The sequence below is a fragment of the Myotis lucifugus genome, unplaced genomic scaffold (assembly GCF_000147115.1).
Source record: "Myotis lucifugus unplaced genomic scaffold, Myoluc2.0 scaffold_71, whole genome shotgun sequence".
NCBI lineage: Eukaryota > Metazoa > Chordata > Mammalia > Chiroptera > Vespertilionidae > Myotis > Myotis lucifugus.
This window is the reverse complement of record NW_005871119.1, coordinates 269,217-290,705: the sequence shown is the minus strand read 5'-3', so window position 1 is coordinate 290,705 and position 21,489 is coordinate 269,217. Positions and strand designations below refer to the sequence as shown.

The 21,489-nt window shown below is 38.6% G+C and overlaps 1 protein-coding gene and 1 non-coding gene across 2 annotated transcripts in view; one reads left to right on the top strand and one right to left on the bottom strand.

Moving 5' to 3' along the window:
- Positions 1–19,775, bottom strand: part of ME1 (malic enzyme 1) — a 148,712-nt gene extending 128,937 nt beyond the window's left edge. The window contains exons 1-2 of the mRNA XM_006090348.3: positions 19,727–19,775; positions 230–363 (exon numbers count right to left, since the gene is read on the bottom strand). Coding sequence (XP_006090410.2) covers positions 230–363; positions 19,727–19,744 — 152 coding nt within the window. The 5' untranslated portion in view covers positions 19,745–19,775. The remainder of the gene's footprint in view (positions 1–229; positions 364–19,726) is intronic.
- LOC111826359 lies at positions 14,280–14,416 on the top strand. Its single transcript, XR_002829700.1, has one exon. It is a non-coding gene; the product is annotated as a small nucleolar RNA SNORA2/SNORA34 family (small nucleolar RNA).
- Positions 19,776–21,489: the final 1,714 nt, after the last annotated feature.

Here is a 21,489-nt window from a genome sequence, read left to right as displayed (position 1 = left end):
AACAATTTTATCACAAGAGCAAAGTAGTCTCTCTGAGGATAACAGTTTGGAAAGGAAAATTTTATTCCTAAATGTTCCTAAAAAGGTAAATTTTTAAAAACATCATTGTATTTATAGGCAAATTCTCCTCAAAGTTGACTACTTTTTCCAAATCACTAAATATTTTAACTTTCTCATCTAATAAAAATTAAAATAAACAACTGCCTAAGAGAAATATAAAATGTGTTACCTGTCAAAGTCAGAGTTCAGACGCTCACAATTTTTAATTATTCTAAGAACTTGGATATCCTGATTGATGAAGCCAGGTGGCAATAATCCATGAATATTCAATAGTTGTCTTTCTTCCAGGGTAAAAGCCAATTCCTATGGAAAAAAGAAAGACAATAACTTAAGGAGAAAAAAAGAGAGAAAAAGCATATATTTACAAAAATAACATCCAACAGGTATATGGAATTAAGTCAAACGTAGCCATTTGACTGTGAGTAGACCATGTAACCTCTCAATTCCTCAGTTTCTTCAACATTAAATATTAGAATACTGTAACATTTTCAGATCTGTGTCACTCACATATTGTTAAGATGAAATTAGGTAATAGGGAAAATGAGTTGAAGACATACAAATGACAGATATAAATATCATTATTAATATCATTAAATATAAAAATGAATAGGAGTTATTATAAGAGACTTTTAAATTATGAACACGAGTAGGTCATCTTTAAATAGGTCAGGTAATGCCTGATATAAGATTGAGGCACCTGTTCCAACACTCTATTCCCAAGTATTCTTATACTATTCTTATACACCCCTAACCACACAAAACTTCTTGTCATTTCCTGAACACACCTGAAAACGTTTTATTCTTCCATGACACTATGGTCAAGAATATATTTCTTCCCTGCTTCTCTGCCCTTCAAGCCTTACCTTAAATGCTCTATCTTCTCTAAAGCCTTCCCAGACTCACCCAGTATATCCATTAGAATCCTATTATTACACTTATGCTATGTTACCTATTTACATGAACACTGATTGCATAAAACAATAGTAAAGAAATTATGAGGCTTGAAAACAAGAAAACGAAATAGAACTGATGGGCTGATGCAAAGACCCAGAATGGACCTAAGAGATTTGTTGGGAAGGAGTAGTACTACAAGGGGTAGTAATAGCAAGAGAAACCCCAGCAGTCATTAATCTTGAAGACGGGAATGAGCAATTCCCCCTGGAGAAAGGTCTCCCCTGGAGATAGGTCTCCTGGGGATTTCCAAGAGGCCTCTCTGGTTAGACTGTGGCTGCTGTGCCTATGGGTCTGGCAAAATTGCAGCAACATGATGATGGTCAGGTTCGCTCTTTGTGACCACTGCTGATGTTTCTTAGACAACCTGGATGAGTAGGAATGCATTCACTAACTTTGTGTTGGACAATTCTACAGCCATCCTCCTTTGCCCCAAAAGTTTCTTATGATGGCAAAAGAGTGACTCCCAAATCTTCGGGAAGTTTATTACTCTGGGAAAAGGACAGACAATTTGGTTCATCCCTGAGGCTGACAGATCCTGAGTGCCGAGAAATGAATATGTCCAACCTTAGGAAGTAGGTGAAGGAGGTCAATGAATGAACAACTCTCTATTTCTTCTATTTTTTAAAATACAGATAAGCCCATTAATTCATGTCACTGATAGAAAGCCTTATGTTTGGACTCCTGGGAGCAGACTGAGGAAAGGCAAATAGATTTGTCCACTGAATGATCCCTGACCGCTGGTGGAGCTCTCGAAGTTGCCTACAAGAGCTAGCTGGGACAAATAGCTCCTTCTGACTTCTCAAAAGGTCTCCAGGTGCAATCAGTAAAGCTGGTGTCGCTACAAGATGTTTCTCTCCACTAGCAGACATTCTCATTACTGCAAAATTCCCATTGTTACATGCTCGGCTGGAGGTCCTCTGGGGCTCCAATATGTGTGGACAGCAGCAGAATGGTTCCTCTCCAAGAGGATAATCCAGTGTGACCATCTGTGCCTGCCCCATCACCCTCTCTTGGTTACCTGGAGAAAAGCAAGCAGACCAGTGCAGCCTGTCAGTTCCTTGCCTAGGAGTTTCAGCAGAAACCAGGACTCCACTGCGGTGTTGCTGGAACCTTTCACATGCCATTTGCTTTTCTACTTGTCATTTGTGTCCCCATGCCAGAATGCAAATGCCATGATGTCAGAGAACTTGTCTGTTTTTTCCACTCTTTATCTTTCGTGCTTAGAACAGGACCTGGCATAATTAGATTTCAGGAATTTACTGCATAAACAGTAAAGTTTTAAATGTTTAATTTTAGAGATTTACATTAAAATTTTAAGAACACTAAAATTGCTGCTCAGAAAACTGATTAGCATATAGACTCTGGTACAATTACATTTAACTATAAAGCAACTGGAAAGTGATATATGCATAAAAAGTAACTATAAAGTAGAGAGCATATTTCACTTTCTAAAGATATAGCTGGGAAGACTGATCATTTAAAGCAAAATGCCACGAAATAACTATTTGAAATGACACAGAATTATGTAGAGTAATATATTTGAAAAAGAAAGAAAAAAAACTCAAATTTTTCTCAACTTGAAATGAAAAATTTGGAAATTAAAAATGGGGGAAAAGCTAGGCTAAGGTTAGTCTCAAAAATACATGATTATCTGTAAAGAAACAGTAAACTTCTGAATGTTATGCCTTGAAAATCTGCCTGCAAATATAATAATCAAAATATCAGGCTAAGGCTTATTATCATTCACTTAATAATGGCACTTAACTATCATTTGTTGATGTAGTTAGCTAGTCTTTTTACATAAATTTTCCAGTGAAAGTATATGTAACTAATTTCTAACACTAACAGGTCTCCCATATCTTGTGCCATGTAAATGATAATGTCATCTGGATATCTCTTAATATCCTTTTATGTTTAGTAACTACAAACTCCCATACACTGTTAGCAAAATTTTCCAAGACTGAGTAAAGAGCCAATTAAATTCTATAAAAACAACAACAAAAACCCACCCAGAGTTTAGAAATCTGGGGAACTAGGCCAAGTTAAATTCCTGTAATTGGATTCATATTCTATTACTACCCTTTATGATTTTTAAAAAATAAATGAATAAGTAAAGTTAAATCTTAAAGTCCCTGAAAATATAAAAATATATATGGTATGATTTCATTTAAACCACAGTTTTTAAGAATTACTCATCAATGTGATCCTTACCAACCAGCAGCTTCCCAAAATGTATTTAGAGAAAAAGTGGAATTTTGAACCATTTAACAATCCTGGCTATATGTTTCATTTTTTCATACTAACAGAAACATATTCATAAGCATATTTTTTGCAGTCAAGCCTATCTTTGTTTTAATAATTATTATTGAATGTATTACATATGTCCCCTTTTTCCCCCACTGACCCCCTCCAGGACCCACCCCACCGAAGGCCTTCAGCACCCTGTCTGTGTCCATGGGTTATGCATTATATACATACAAAGTCTTTGGTTGATTACTTCCCACCCACCCACCCTCCCCCACCTTCCCTCTGAGATTCTGCATTCTGTCCCATGCTTCCATGTCTCTGGATCCACTTCATTCATCAGTTTATTTTGTTACTTAGATTCTACATATGAGTGTGATCATGTAATACTTGTCTTTCTCTGAATGACTTATTTCACTTAGCACGATACTCTCCAGGTCCCTCCATGCTGTCTCAAAGGTTAAGATATTCTTTTTTTACAGCAGCATAATATTCCACTACGTAGACATACCACTGTTTTTTAATCCACTCATCTGCTGATGGGCACTTAGGCTGTTTCCAAATCTCAGCTATTGTAAATTGTGCTGCTATGAACATAGGGGTACATATATCCTTTCTGATTGGTGTTTCTAGTTTCTTGGGATATATTCCTAGAAGTAGGATTACTGGGTCAAATGGAAGTTCCATTTTTAATTTTTTTGAGGAAACTCCATACTGTTCTCCACAGTGGCTGCACCAGCCTGCATTCCCACCAGCAGTGCACGAGAGTTCCTTTTTCTCCGCATCCTCGCATCCTCGCCAGCACTTGTCGTTTGTTGATTTGTTGATGATAGCCATTCTGACAGGTATGAGATGGTACTTCATTGTTATTTTGATTTGATCTCTCGGATGATTAGTGACTTTGAGCATGTTTTCATATGTCTCTTGGCTTTCTGTATGTCCTCTTTCGAAAAGTGTCTATTTAGGTCCTTTGCCCATTTTTTGATTGGATTGTTTGTCTTCCTTTTGTTAAGTTGTATGAGTTCCTTATATATATTTTGTGGAAATTTATAAACAACTCAGTTCTATCTAAAACTTGACAGCAAAATGCCAGTTTTATACATTCTTATTAAAAGCTGATGTAATATACAAATGTTTAAAGAATGTTTACCTTAGGGTTATCCTGTAGGGTCTATCCAACAAAGAATAGTGTATCTAAAGCATGCAGGTTTAAACTTTCATTGGATTTCTACTGCGTCTTTCATGTAGTTGAAAAGCTTAGACATCCATACTCATATTGGGTTTCCAGAACATCTATAATTCTAGTTCCCTAAAAGCATTTTCATACACTCTAGGTTCAACTCTGGTTTTCTCCTTTTTCTGTCTTCCTTTTACTTTCCCTACTCCCTAAAAAACCTTTTGGACTAGATCCCTAGCAGAATGGTATGTTGTTTCACTGCTGAGGGCAGAAACAGGACAACTATTCTTCTGGACTTTACTAATTAATCTATGTATATCTTTTTGAGAAAACCGAGATTATCAAACAGATAGAAAAAAAAATTCCTGGCATAACGAGAAACATATTAAAAACCATTTCTGCATCGAGCAAACATAACAGAGAAAGAAACTAGTTTTACCCTGAGTAATTTATCAGAAACGGTTACCATTAAAAACAGAGTATATTCAGTATTCTATACTAAGCATCTTTAATGTTTCCAGTGAACTTTAGTAGTTTGCCTTCTTTTCTCCTGAATAATGATTAAAAATAATCAGGCTGAATGGCAAAAAACAAAAAAAGCATCTAAATCACAAAATTTTTAAGATGACCGGTAGGTTAGTTTGCTGCTGGGGTCTGGCCAATCAGGACTGAGCAAGATGGGCCAGACATGCCCTGGAACCCTCCTGCGGTCCCTCCCGGCCCCAATCGTGCACTGGTGGGGTCCCTTGGCCTGGCCTGCGTCCTCTCACAATCTGGGATCCCTCAGGGAATGTCAGAGAGCTGGTTTCAGCAGATCCCACAGGCCACTCCCCTCGGGAGGGCACCAGATACTGGCAAGTGCTGCTGCTGTGGTGGTGTGAGCCTCTCCCAGTCAGGACTGATTGGGTGCGAGACTGTGGCAGGTGCAGTGGTGCCAGGATGAGTGGGAGCGGCAAGTAGGAGCTGCGGGCGGTGTTGGACTGTGGTTTCGGCCCAATCGCCACAGGCCACCCTGAGGGATCCCACCCGTGCACGAACCCGTGCACGAATTCATGCACAAGGCCTCTAGTGTGTGTGTATGTGTGTGTGTGTGTGTATACACACACATATATAGAGATATATAAATAAAAGCTTAATATGCAAATTGTCCATGTGGGAGTCTGACCGGGAGACTGATCACTTGCTATGATGTGCACTGACCACCAGGGGGTGGTGCAGAACAAAGGAAGGCCCTGGCCGGCAGCCAGCAGCCGGGGTAGGGAGGCCCCAACCAGCAGCCGGAAGGCCCCAATCGGCCCTGATTGCCAGCCAGGCCTAGGGACCCTACCCGTGCTCGTGCACTGGGCCTCTAGTATTATTTTATATTAGTTTCGGGAGTACAGCATAGTGGTTAGACAATTACATAATTTACAAAGTGATTCCCCTGATAATTCTAGTACGTACATGGTATCATAGTTATTACAATATTACAATATTATTGACTATATTCCCTATGCTGTACTTTACATCCCATGACTATATTGTAACTATCAATTTGTATTTTTAAATCCCTTCACCTTTTCACCCAGCCCCTCAACACCGTCCCATCTGGCTACCCTGTTTGTTCTCTGTATCTATGAGTCTGTTTCTGTTTTGTGGTTCATTTGGTTCTGTAGATTTCACATATAAGTGAAATCATAATGGCACATCAGTTCTAACAGGTTTTTTTAAATACAGGCAGTCCTTGATGTACATCATTTCGTGGTTACGTCACCATCTCCCATTTATTTATAAAAAAAAAAGTTCCATCATTTCGACTTCTGTACATATGTGCTTTATGTTTTTTATTATTTATTTGCCACAAGTAAAGGTCAGGAATTGCTATCTTTCTTTTAAATATTTTTACTGTTTCACTTCATTGCTGCTGTGTATGTGCTCCATGTGAGTGACGTAGGTGCTTATATAGGTGGGTTCTCACTTACGGCGATTTCGCATTACGTCACGCCGTAGGAACAGATCTCTGACGGAACCCGAGGACCTACTGTATCAAAAGATTTTCAAATTAATTTTAATAGTAATTTGGGAGAAAATTATTTATCTATTAAGAATATTAAAGGAGGGGCCTTTTTGTTTTTATTATTTATTATTCTAAAATAAAGAGATCAAATTTTAGTTTTAAATACCATAGTATTTTTAAATGTATTAACATAGTGTATGTGCATAGTTTATATCTACAGAAAGAGAAGTGATACTAATTTGTCCTGGATACATTCTACTGAAGGATTCCTTCCTATACTTTTTCCAGAGTGCCAAAAATTGCTCTTTTCTCTCTCTTTTTCTCTCTCTTCCTCCTCCCCTCCTTCCCTCTGTATTCTCCCTCCCTCCCTCCATCCCTCCATCCCTCCATCCTTTACATTTTCTCTTAAAAAAAAAAAGCCAAATCTCAGATCTTGGATTGAAATGTGTAAGAACAATCCAAACCAAATCAAATGGGTAATAACGGTTGCCAGTAGAGAGTCTAGTAATCATATACACATTTATACTATTCTAGACAAAATCCTCTAAATATGCTTGTCTATTGTGCATTCATTTGATTTCTTAACACTTGGAGTGGGGGAAACGAGTTAAGTCGGCTCGCGTGAATTGAACTCGCTGACCTAACAGAAGAATCTGCAAAGTTTGAAAATTAGATGGCATTTCGACACATTTAATTACCAATTAAATTAAACATGGATTTGTAAATGTCCCTTGCTTTTTCCTTCAAGAAGGTTTTCCTCCTTTTCTTTGGATTAGTGAGGGGCCCTCCAATATGCTCCCACAACATCTGGTACTTCTCTACTTCATTTCTACCTAACTGCTGTTTCACCCGGAATTCCGGGTGCTTCCGGTGGACAAGTACTATGCTATTCATATTTGTAAGCCAGCCTCTGACACAATGCCAGGACGGAGCAAGGCCTCAATACATTTTAAATAAACAAGTGGATGAACAAATATATGAGTCTGAAACAACTTTTCAGTTCCATGTAGTTCAGTTCTATGTAGTTCTAATTTTAAGCAATCAACCCATCCACTTCAAATTTCAAACCAAGAATTTTTATATACACAGACGTACAAGAGTGTTCACGATGTGAAATCTGTCCACTAATAATTGAGCTTTCACACATACATTAGAAAAATATTTAATTAAATTAATCTAATACTAACAACTTTTTAAATTGATTTTAAAGCAAGTATTCAAGATCCACTTGGTTTGATAATAAGACATATCTACTTAGTGTTAAGTACCAGAGTTGGTGGGGATTTTTTTTAAATGCCTTGATCTAAATCAGGGTTTCTCAACCTCAGCACTTAGTGACATTTTGAACCAGATAATTCTTTGTTGTAGGTGGCCGTTTGGTACATTTTGGCATATATTTGGTACATATTTGGTACATTATTTTGCAATAATCCATATGCTTTAAATTGATACACATACTTCATGGGCAAACATATATTCACAGGAACATATAAGTCTAATGGGCATACTATTTGGATTTAGATACAAGTTTGATTCACAAGTAGACATTTTTTAACACTGTGATTTTGAGCAAGTACTTAAAGTATTAGGGGTTAAATGGAAACTCTCCTCAATGTCTATATCACCTAAATAAGAGCAATCAAACATTTATGGAGCACACAGTATAGGTTATGTGTGTCTCATTGGGTTGTTGGGAGGATAAAATGTGATTAGATATTTTTGCATCCTGTGTAAATTATAAAGTGAGTGATATATAAATATTTATATTACTAACAAGTTTTAAGATAAAATCACACATATGCAAACCCTAAGTAAATAGGATTCTTCACAGCCCAATACTGTCAGAAACTCCTTGAATTTAAGAATCAATTTTAAGAGACCAAGTCAGTACCTTTTGTGAAGACCCAACTTAGCTGCCTACTGGAGGTTATTAAGCTAAGGTCCATGGACCTAATCACAGGCCCTGAGTGGATATTATTCAAGAATCTCAAAATGTGGACATTTTGTTTGACTAACTCTATTTCCTCCCATTATAAAAGAAGAAAAAACAAACAAGATAAATACAGGGTTGGACAAAAGTAGGTGTAAAGTTGTAATACAAATAAATAATATAATAATTAAAAAAATAATACAAAAATAAACTGTTTTGTGTACTCATAACTATAAACCTACTTTTGCCTACCACTGTAGTAGTGGTTCTTGTGATTCTGGCATAAATCAAAATAACAAACATTTTTATATCCTATTACATTTGTGGGATATATTTTGACATATCATTTATATCTATCATTATTTGAAATTATAGTAGTTTAAAACCCAAAATAAGGTTGCTTTATAACATGACTAGGCACATAGGCTAGTCAGGGTGATGATCTTCCTACTGATCTCTTTTAAAAATAAAGTTTTACTTTAAATTGCCTATATTTAAATATATTGCAATGCCACGTAAGTCTTTAGTAAAGAGAAATATATCTTACAATATCCCACATTTAGTGTTTAACATTTTAATATATATATTGCATTATAATTGGTTTCTTTTATAACGTTATGTATTTTACTTATTTAAAACCATTGTTTTAAGGAGTCTACAGACTTCACCACATTTCCAAAGGAGACTTTTGGCACAAAATATATTAAGAACTGTTGCAGAGAACTATGTTTTAGTTTCCTAAGGGATACACACATACTTCACATATCAACATGATATTCCCAGAAACACCACAAGATGGCTTTCTTACTTCAGATCCACAGTTGAGATTTTCAGGGATGTTCTGTCTCCTCTTACAGTTGTTTTGTAGGTGATTGTAAAGCTCACTGTGTTGGTTAGGGTTCTTCAGAGAAACATAACCAATAGAATGCATGTACATACCCATGGAAATTTACTTAAGGAATTGGCTCATTCAATTATGGAGATTAACAAGTCCTTAAATCTGGTCCGCAAGATGGAGACCCAGGAGAACCAATGGTGTAATTCCAGTCCAAATCTAAAGGCCTGAGAAACCAAGAGAGCTGAGAATCTAGTCTAGCCTGGCCCACCGGAAATAGGGAAGTTGGCTTTGCTCAGTCTACCACTTCAAATGTTAATTTCATCCATAAACACCCTCACAGACATACCCAGAATAATATTTGACCAAATGTCTGGGCATCCAGTGGCCCAGTCAAGTTGATACATAAAATTCATCATCACATTCACCAAATATTTTTCAACAAATATTTTTGAGTGCCTGCTCACAATACTTATAGGCACTAAACCAATGAAACAGTGGATATGTCAAACATGGTCCATGGCCTCAAGGAATTTACTATTTAGAGAGCTTACCAGGATATTATATAAATAGCTATACAAATAACTTTAAAATAATTATGTGATAAGTACAGGGAAAAGGGAAAGCTTATGATGTAACTTAATTTAGAAGGTTCAAAGGGAAGAGCTCACTGAAAAGGGTGTTCAAATGAGATTTGAAGGACACATAGAAGAGTAGGAGTTGACCAAGTAAAAAGCTGGGATGGTAGTGCAGGCAAGAACAGGGCATAAACCCTAATGCACAAAGCCTGGCTTCTTGGAGAAAGTATAGGGAAGAAAACTGCATCAACTGTGGAAAGAAGGCTGAAAGATGACACTCTGAAGACAGGCAGGAACCAGAACAGGCAAGTCCTTGTTAGTCTGGTCAAGTTTTAAACTGTATCCTAAGACTAATGGGAGAACTCCGTGTTTTTTCCCTAACTAGTCATACCATTTCATGAAAATGCTACAGGTGAGTTCAGAGCACTCACCCGACAGTATTTGTTACTCACCATACTGAAGAATCCCCTTGCTAAGGCTAACTCAGTAAAGAAAGGGAACACAATGCTTCAGAACCAGTTGCAGAGTACCAGGTTGATGATACAGAGTCCAATCTGGGATCATGATTTTCAGTCTGTTTTCCATGTCTCCCTATGATCTGTATATATAAAAGCCTAAGCGACCATTCCAACCAGTCGACCATTTGCTATGACACGCAGTGACCACCAGGGGGCAGACGCTCAATGCAGGAGCTGCCCCCTGGTGGTCAGTGCACTCCCACAGTGGGAGCACCACTCAGCTGACCGAAGGGTGCCAGATGCAGGGCTCACAGCTGGTCACTGCAGCCCAGAGACTGCAGCGGAGCGGCAGTGAGCCTACCGAGCAACAGCAGGCACAGCGGGGCCAGGATGAGCAGGAGTGGCAGGTAGGAGTGGCAGGCAGCGTTGGACTGCCGTTTTCGGCCAGATCCCCACAGGCCACGCAAGGTGCACCGGGCCTCTAGTTCATATACATACTCCTAACTGCAACATTTCTCTTTATAACACCACCTCCTACCCACTACTCAAAAGGCATACCTAATTCATGCCCTATATTAATAACATTTATGAAAATCCCTTGTAAGAATATGCTAAGTACAGTATTTCTAGAATGTAATGGAAACAATTGTCACTGAAACAGTAGTTGCCTGCAGGAAGGAGAACCAGTTAGCTGATGCACAAAAGTGGGAGGGGGACAAACTTTTCACATTTTGGTATCTTTTTATTTTTATACAATAAATCTGTAAGATATTAAAATATTAATAACTGTTAAAGCCACTTATCTCAATCTCTAAGAATATTGTAATCATATTTGTCATTTACATGTGTTAAATCTCTAGCCTGTTTCTGGCAGCTCTGGCTATAGCAGAGACTGCTAACTGTCTGCCACATCTATTCTCCCCTTCCTCCCCAGTAAGAGAACCATTACATTATTTGGGGCAGCAACGCATCAGGTAAAAGACTATAATTCCATACTCCCTTGTAGTTAGGTGTGGCCATGTGACTATAAATGGTAGTGTTGTATGAGATGTGGGGAAAACTCCTTAACCCCTAGAGTGCCGGGGAGCGCAATCGCGCTCCTCCTGTCTTTTGCCAAAAGTGCCGGGAGCGCTTTATTTTAACATTATATGTTTTGTTCAATTTTTTTTCTACTAGTATTTTATAATACAATCAGCAAACAATATATGTAAAAGATGAAAATAAATGTAGTAAAGGTTTCCTTAAGTTTTTGAATATGTAACTTCATTTACTTGCAATTCATAATTTTTTTCCTAAACTGCTGTAAAATCAGCAAAAATGCCTTGGCAATTTTAGCATAGTTCCTAGGATATTGGTTGGCACTCAAAGGGTTAAAGACAGCTGACTCCACTGAAAAGTGGGTTTTCTAGTGTTTCATTTCTTCTAGCAGTCACCTGGAATGTGTACATAAAATCTATAAATCTACACTCAGGACTATGAAGTGATCTTGAGGATGGCAAAGCAGCAATGTTCTTGGTCACTCTGTAGACACACCAAAAAGCCTGAGATGGACTCTCAAAGGTCACGGAGAAGGAAAATCCACTGCTTTTTCCATTTTCTCCAGCCCCAGCCCCAAGGCAATCTCATAGTGGGGGGCAGAATCATGGCTACCACAGATATTGAAAATTCTAAGGGAGGAATGTCATTCTTTTTAACCAGAGGAGCAATGGTCCCAAGATCATGGGTCAAATGCCTGCTGCTTGTTTCTCTCTCTTCCAGTTACTTGGCCCCAGATACAAATGCAGCTGCAGGAAGTACATAACAGAGCAGGGAAACTAAAGGCCCAGTTTTCTGGCTTGTGGGCTGGAAAGGGGGACCTGCAGGAGACAAGATAGTATCAGAGAAATCACAGAAAAGGGAACTCAAAAGAGCAATCCCTTAAAGTTGTATATGAACTCCTGGGCTCACTTCTGAGCTATTCATGTATCGATCTGACCTTAAAGCACAGCAAAAGCTTTGAGAACTGAACTGTGCAGTGAACCACACTGGCCACTAGATGGTACACATGATGAACAGATCCAAATAGCAGTACAAAGTAGGTTTTGAAAATGGGATACTGGAACCACACCCATGGAAGCTGGGTCTAACTTACACACTGACCTAACCAGATTGAGTGGCTTCTAAAAATAAAAAGAACAGTATTCTCCTTAGGATTTAACTAAAACCTATAAACTCATAATATGCAAATGTTCAGGGTCCATGCAAAAATTACTCAGCATATAAAGAAACAGAAAAACATTAACTCTCAATGGAAAAGAAATTAAACAAGCATCAATCCCAAGAAGATATAGGTAATGGATTTATCAAGGACTTATAATCAGTTCTTGTAACCATGCCCCAAACCATAAGAGCAAAATATTTTAAAATGACTGGAAAGATAGAAAGTCTTGGCTAAGAAATTAAAACTATAAAAATCAAAATGGAAATTTTAGAATTAAAAAAACCCAATAACAACTAAAATATTCATTGGATAGGCTCAAGAACAGAATGGAGATGTGAGAGGGAAGGGTCTGTCAACTTGAATACAGATCATTAGAAATCAACCAATCTATAAAACAAAGAGAAAAACAAGACAGGGGAAGGGGAGTAACAGCCTCAAAGACTTGTGGGCAAAACCAAAACGCATAACATTTGTATCAACAGAATCCCAAAAGGAGAGGAGAAATAAAAAAAATATTTGGAAAAATAATGGCTAAAACCTTATCAATTTTGGCACAAGACATAAAATTACAAATTCAGGAAGCTCGGCAAAACACAAGAAGATAAACTCAAAGAAATCCAAACCCAGAAATACTATATTCAAAATGTTAAAAACTAAAAACAAAAGGAAAAAAAAATCTTTAAAGGAGCCAGAGAAAAACAACAATTGGAATGACTGTAGATTTCTTGTCAGAAACAAGGGAAATCAGGAGGAAGAAGAATGGCACTTCTTTAAAAAATTCTTTATTGTTTAAAGTATTACATATGTCTCTTTTCCCCCATTGACCTCTTCCAGGCCACTCCCATCCCCCAGCGCCAGCCCTCACCCCTTAGTGTCTGTGTCCATTGGTTATGCTTATATACATGCATACAAGTCCTTTGGTTGATTTCTTACCCCACCCCCACCCACCCCTTCCTTCCCTCTGAGGTTTGATGGTCTGTTCCATACTTCTCTGTCTCTGGATCTATTTTTGTTCATCAGCTTATGTTGTTCATTAAATGGGCAAAGGACCTAATTAGACACTTTCGAAAGTGGACACACAGAAGGCCAGGAGACATATGAAAACATGCTCAAAGTCAATAATCATCCGAGAGATGCAAATCAAAACAACAATGAGGTACCATCTCACACCTGTCAGAATGGCTATCATCAACAAATCAACAAACAACAAACCCTGGTGAGGATGTGGAACCCTCGTGCACTGCTGGTGGGAATGCAGACTGGTGCAGCCACTGTGGAGAACAGTATGGAGTTTTGTCAAAAAGTTAAAAATGGAACTCCCATTTGACCCAGGAATTCCACTTCTAGAAATATATCCCAAGAAACCAGAAACACCAATCAGAAAGGATATATGCACCCCTATGTTCATAGCAGCGCAATTTACAATAGCTAAGATTTGGAAACAGCCTAAGTGCCCATGAGTAGATGAGTGGATTAAAAAACAGTGGTACATATACACAATGGAATACTACACTACTGTAAAAAAGAATGAACTTTTACCATTTGCAACAGCATGGATGGACCTGGAGAGCATTATGCTAAGTGAAATAAGCCAGTTGGAGAAAGATAAGTATCACATGATCTCACCCATTTGTGGAATATAAAGAATGGCACTTTTAAAGTGTTGAAGGGGAAAAAACTGTTAACCCTGAATTCTGTAACTGGTAAAAATATCCTTTAAAAATTAAAGTGAAATAAAGACATTCTCAGATGAAAGAAAACTAAAACAATTGGTATTCTAGCAACACTACTCTAAAGGAAATGCTAACGTCTGAGGAAAACTTGGAATATCAAAAATGAAAGAAAAGTTGGCCCTGAATCAAGACCAGCAGTTTGCTGAAGCTGCTGGTTTCAAGCAGGAGCCTAAAGAAATGTCTTTCTATGGTCTGTTGGCCATTTCAGAACTTAGGAAATGTAATGGTCAATTCATTAGAAAGAAACATCTGAGTCATTGAAAAAAAAAAAAAGAAAGAAAAAAAAATGAAAGAAAAGCAACAGAAATGGTAAATATCTGGGTAACTATAATAGATTATCCTTTCCCTCTTAAAATCGTTAAAATATGTATGACAGTTAAAATCAAGTTAAAAACTTTATATTAAATTATTACATCAAAAATATTTTTATAAAACACAATAGCAAAACAAAAAACCAAACTGATTAAAAATGGGCAGAGGCCCTGGCAGAGTGTGGCTCATTTGGTTTGAACATCGTTCTGGACCCCAAAAGGTTGCAGGTTCAGTTTCAGTGAAGGCACATACCTAGATTTCAGGTTCAATTCCCAGTTGGGACACATACAGGAGACAACCTATCGATGATAGAAGTTTCTCTCCCACATCGATGTTTCTCTCTCTCTCTCTCTCTCTCTCTCTCTCTCTCTCTCTCTCTCTCTCTCTCAAAGCATGTTCTCGGGTGAGGATTGAAAAAAATGGACAGTTTCCAAACAGACATTTTTCCAAAGAAGACATATGAATGGCAAACAGGTACATGAAAAGGTGCTCTAATCATGGAGAAGTGCAAATCAAAACCACAATGAGATATCACCTCACACCTGTTAGAATGACTATTATGCAAAACACAAATAATAACAAGTATTGATGAGGATGTGGAGAAAAGGGAACCCTTGTGCACTATGGGTAGAAATGTAAATTGGAGCACCACTATAGAAAACAGTATCCAGGTTCCTCGAAAACTTAAAAATAGAACTACCATATGACCAGCAATTCTACTTCTGGGTATTTATTGGAGAAAACCAAAAACACTAACTCAAAAGGATATGTGCACCCTTATGTTCATTGTAGCATTATTTACAATAGCTAAGATATGGACACTACCTAAGTGCCCATGGATAAAGAAAATGTGTTATATATATATATGCATGTATATAAACTTACACAATGAAATATTATTCAGCCATATGAAAGAAATCTTGCCATTTGTGACTACATGTATAGACTTTGAGGACATTATGCTAAAAGAATTCAGACAGAAAGACAAACACTGTGTAATATCACTTATATGTGGAAGTTTTTTTTAATGAACTCATAGATACCGAGGTGAGAGGCTGGGGGGTACAAAATGGGTGAAGATTGTCAAAAGGTATAAACTTCCAGTTATAAATACATGTCATGATAAGTACCTATAATAATAAAAGCATAATATGCAAATCGACTGAACTGCCGAAAGCCGGATGACCCTCCGGATGAAGCAGGGGCTGCGAGGGCTGAGGCAGCCAGGACTGGGAGGGCAGAGCCCCTTGCGCGAATTTTGTGCATCAGGCCTCTAGTAGTTAATAATACTGTATTGCATATTTGGAAGTTGCTAAATGAATAAATGTTAAAAGTTCTCATCACACAAAAAAACCTGTATAACTATGTCTGGTGATGGGTGTTAACTAGACTAACTGTGGTGAGGATTTTGCAATATATACAAATATTGTATCATCATGTTTTAAACCTGAAACTAATATAATGTTATATGTCAACTATATCTCCATTTTAAAATGTTTATGTAATACATGCACGGATATGTAAGTGGATATAATACCTATAAAAATTATAACATAAACAGATGAAAGTAATTAGACCTATATGATGATAGAGTATCTGCATATTGATGTTGATTTTAAGTAGATTGTGGAAAGTTAAAGATATCTTATTCCTAAAAAGACACTGTCAAAACTCAATGGGTAAATTAAAAGAGGATAATAAAAATATTCAAACACTACAAAAAAGTAGCAGGAAAGGAGAAATAAAGGAATAAAAAAACAGAGGGAACATACACCTAATAATAAAATGGTGAGTAGAAATCGAAACATAAAAATAATTACATTAAGTATAAAGGGTCTAAACTCAGAAATTAAAAGACAGACATTGTCATAAATTGGCAACAATCAAAACTGACTGATTAGATCATTACTGTTTCTCACCTACATGTTCCTGTGAAGATCCAGAAAATGTTGACCTTAACCTCTGACTCTGCATGTCACCATTTCCAGCTCCTCCTGATGACTTATAGCATTGGATCTTTCAAACCAGTGATGTCTCTGTTATTTATTAAGCTTTGATTCTTAAAGGAAGATTATAGTACAATTTTCTATTTCCCAATTTCTCAATTAAATTATCTCATAATTTGGAAAAGCATAACTTTTGTGAGAAATTGAGGAAGAAATGTTTATGTGGAAACAGTTTTTTGTCCCTTTGATATGTCTTGCACTGAGTGAGATATGTTAAGTCTTCTATTATTGGTGTGTGTTTTTAATTCTCTTTTCATGTCCTGCAGTGTCTTTTTGAGTAAAGGTGGCTGCTGTCTTATTTGGTACATAGATATCATAACTTCATTCAGAATTGCACCTTTCAGCATTATAAAGAATCCTATATAATAAAAGGCTAATATGCAAATAGACCAAACAGTGGAACAACCGGAACAACTGAACAACAGGTCGCTATGACGTGCACTGACCACCAGGGGGCGTGTGCGGAACATGGTGGGTGTTGGCCGAGGCAGGATGGTGGAGCAGGTGAGTGGGGGCACCAGACCAAGGCAGGGCACCAGTCGTTGTCATCGGGGTGAGACTCTGGTGGTTACTGAAAATTCTTTGCTCCCGCGTGCTGCGGTCCCGCCTGGCACTGCACCTGCTACCGGCACCAGCCCCGCTTGCACCAGCTGCCGGCACCAGAGTTGCCACTCACACCCACTGCCAGCGCCGGTCCTGCTTGCACCCACAGCTGGCTCCGGAGCCACTGCTTTGCACCTGCTTCTGGTGCCTGGCGGCAGTCCTGATCACTCGGCACCATCAGCAGGTGTGAGCAGTGGCTGCCAGCCATGATAGCCCTGAGGGCTTCTCCACCTCACTCTGCTCCTGAGGGGCAATCGGGGCAGCAGCAGCCTCGCACCCGCTTGTGCCAGCCCCAATCACTCTACGCTCTCAGCGGTGCAAGTGGGGCTGACGCCGTCAGCACATGGGAGCGGGCGGTGGCAGGAGTGGGGCTGCAGGCAGACAGGGGACTGGGGGCCGTGGCGGGAGGGGCTGGGCAGGGGCACCGAGGATGGGCTGAGACCCGCCCCTGTGCCTACTGCAGCCTCGTGGCTCACAGTTCCTTTCAAGGTGCATGAATTCTAATAATAGGGCCCCTAGTATTTCATATCATTTAATGCTTTTTGACATAACTTCTACATTGTCTGACCTCAGGATAACTCTGATTTCTTGCTGCTTGCATTTTCCCATTTCTTTATTTGTAGCCTGTCTGTAACATTTTGTTCTTGATGTATTTCTTATATGCAGTATAGTTTGTTTGTGCTTTGTGAAACAATCTGAAAACAATTTTATTTATAAGTGAGTTATTCTCTTATATTTATTGGTATGACCAATATATTTGCTCTCAATTCTGTCATATTATGTTATAATTATCATGTGTAAGAAGTAAATAAAAGCAAGATTTTGAATAAGTAAAAATTTTAAAGATCCACAAAAATGCTTATTAACCGAGTTTCAATTTCTTTTTGGCTCTAAGCACATAAGTAAAGACACACTGTTTGCCCGGGTTGTGGGCTCAATCCCCAGTTGGGGGCATGCGGGAGGCAGCTGACCAGTGATTCTCTGTCATCATTGATGTTTCTATCTCTCTGTCCCTCTCCCTTTCTCTCTAAAATCAATAAAAATATATTTTAAAAAAATAAGAAAGTTGTTAAGTAATGATAATAGGACTAATATGATTAGGAAATTTTTCCCTAGAGAGACCATTATTAAATAAACTAATGACATTTTAATTGTAGGAATTACACACAGACAAAAAGTAAAGTATTAAGTAAGAGATTCAGCACATACATTTTAAGTGGAAGGCTAAGTTGGGGAACTAATGAGATAAATTTGGAGAAGATGTAAACCTAATTGACAGATTGAATTTACATTCAACGTAACAGTGAATAATAACATACTATAAATACTTGGATAACAGAAGAGTAAGTAACATAAAGGAAAATACTAATTGATTGAGACATTTCTCTCATACTTAGATGTAGGACAGACTACAATACTAAAAATAAAACTAGCAAAACTTGCAGTTACCCAAAAAGTAGGGTGATAAAGGTCTGTGTGAGTATGGCTGAAGAAGTCTTCATATAGTTAGGTGACAGGCTGAGGTGTTATAGGACAGTAAGAAATACTAGTGTTTCTTTGGAGCCAAGGTTGTCACAAAAATCAATATGAATTCCTGGACTAGCAAAAAACTTAAAGGCCCAGAAGTCTTCAGAGTTCGGGGCAGATCAAGAAGTTCCACAACTATGGTTTCAGTAGTATACAGGTGTTCCAAAAATATATATATACACACTTTAACAGTTGATAGCTCAATTTTGAAAATGAAATGTATTTTAATAAACACTGCCTTTATAGTTATTCAAAGTGTGTGTATATAGTTTTTTGGGATACCCTATATATGAGGATATTGCCACTTCCATGAGGTACCACCACACTGGGTAAGAAGAATAGTTTATTCCATTAACCTCCCCATGGTTGGTCAATTAGTTTTTTAAATCCAATTTGATACAATGCAGCCAATAAAATTCAATGACAAATTCAAAAAATGTGTTTTTAATGCTGCACCTTTCTACCTTTGATGAAAATCTCTGTGATACGACTATTCTTAAAGAAATTAATCCTTATTGATGAATAGGAGTATAAAGGGTTTTAATATAATAAATTATTGATGTAAATAGTAAAAGCATAAACTACTCTTGCTTAGGGAGTGCATATTCCATCTACCTACTCGGAACAGACACTCTTGCCCCTGACTTGAGGATTTCAAACAGGTTATACCACTCACGTGGTCCTTTTTAAGTGGTGATCCATACTTGGTCATAAACAGAAGGAAGCTACACATGAAAGTAACCGATTGTTTTATCACATCAAATTTTACCTTTGTTCTACTGAAAATAGGTCCAGACATGCAGAATAATAAAAAAGAAGAAAAAAAATCAAACTAGCAATTAAATTCATTTTGAAGTATTTCCAATTTCATAATGCTTTATGACCACAAATGCTAAATAATCATAGATTTGTAAAAGTTGCCTGTCACCACAAAAATCAAAAAGAATTCACACTAACCATAATTTATTAAATAAAAGGAATCACAAGTCTTCAAGCCATTAAAATGGATTTTAAAAATCACCAGCAGATGCCCTGACCAGTTTGGCTCAGTGGATAGAGCATCGGCCTGCAGACTGAAGTGTCCCGGGTTCGATTCCAGTCAAGGGCATATACCTTGGTTGTGGGGCACATCCCCAGTGGGGGGTGTGCAGGAGGCAGCTGGTCGATGTTTCTTTCTCATCGATGTTTCTAACTCTCTGTCCCTCTCCCTTCCTCTCTGTAAAAAATCAATAAAATAAAAAAAAATTAAAAAATCACCAGCAGAGAATTCCAGTAGGTAAATGCTGTGTTCACCTCTTCCCAAGACATCAAAATTACAACTAAATTACAGAACAACCACTCTTAAGAACCATCTCAAGACTAGCTGAACAGAACTATAACCAATGATATACAGAAGCTACCTGGAGACTGGTAGGACGGGCAGAGACCTGAAACAGGCTGGTCCCACACCCACCTGTGGCAGAATCAGGAGGGATATCTCGGCTGTAGAGGTCCCCACTAAACAGTAAGGGGTCCCAGCTCCACCTGGGCTCCCCAGCCCTGAGCACCAGTGCTGAGAAGAGGCGTCCCAACAACTAGTGAAAATGTCCTGTCAAAGGGCCCGAGCTCAGACTCAGTAGCTCAAAAACACTTGCCACCTAAAGGACAGCAGCTTGAAAACTGCCAGGGAAATATGGGGAATGGAATTGTCTGGCTTCAGGGTGAGGGCTGGAGGGGCAGCTCTCTTGGGACTAAAGTACTAACAGGCTCCACTGTTTCTTTGCTGAGCTCTCCCCACACATAAATGACAGGTACAGATGGGCACCAAATATGAGTCTCCTTTAACCTCCCTAACACCCCTCTCACCCCACCCAGGTGATTCTCTGAGATCCCCTAACCCACCCAACCCATGGACCAAAGGAACCTCTTTCTGCAGCTGTTCCTCATACACTGCTTACCTTGACCCACTCTGCCGACTTTCCTAAAAATCTCTCAAAAATCCACAAACCCCAAATAAACAACAACTGGTCTCCATGTACCCTGTACCTCTTGCTAAGCAGTCCCAAGCCAGACACTAGTGGTGATAGGCTTTGGTTCGCAGCATACCTTCTCCCAGGCACCTCCAAGCCCAGCACAGGCAGCTACCAACCACAAACCGTGTTGCATCTGCTACCAGGTGGCCCAAGGATGGACTCAGACAGTGGCTGACCTAGGCCTACACGGTAGCCCCTCCCGAGAGGCCCTAGAACTAACACATCTCGTGGACGACTTCAGACCTCACCAGAGCACCACTCAATTAGCACCATAAACGACACACCCAAAGAATGGACTGGCAGGCACCAGGGTCCCCTAAAGTAAATCCCAATCCATAGGGTCAGCCCCTACATAACAGCTCACCCACTGTAGCCATGGCCAGTCCTCACAACCAGGCAACCTCAGGGTCAAACCCACCCACTGACATGCCTATAGCAATCAAGGCTCAACTACAACAGGAGGGCATGCAACTCACACAAAGGACACCCCTGGAGCACCCAGCTCAAGTGACCAGAGAGTCTGCAGCACTAGGCCCCACAGGACACCTACTATGTAATGCTACCCCACCAAGACTGGGAGACATAGCAGATCTACCTAATATTTAGAAACAAACACAGAGAGGTAGCCAAAATGAAGAAACCAAAAATATGAACCAAAAAAAAAAAATGGCAATAACTACTTGGTACATACCTATCAATAATTACTTTAATTGTAATTGGATTAAATGCTCCAATGAAAAGACATATGGTGGCTGAATAGAGAAGAAAACAAGACGCATATATTTGCCGCCTACAAGAGACTCACTTCAGAGTGAAAGACACACAAAAACTAAAGGGATGAAAAAAGATATTTCGTGCAAATAG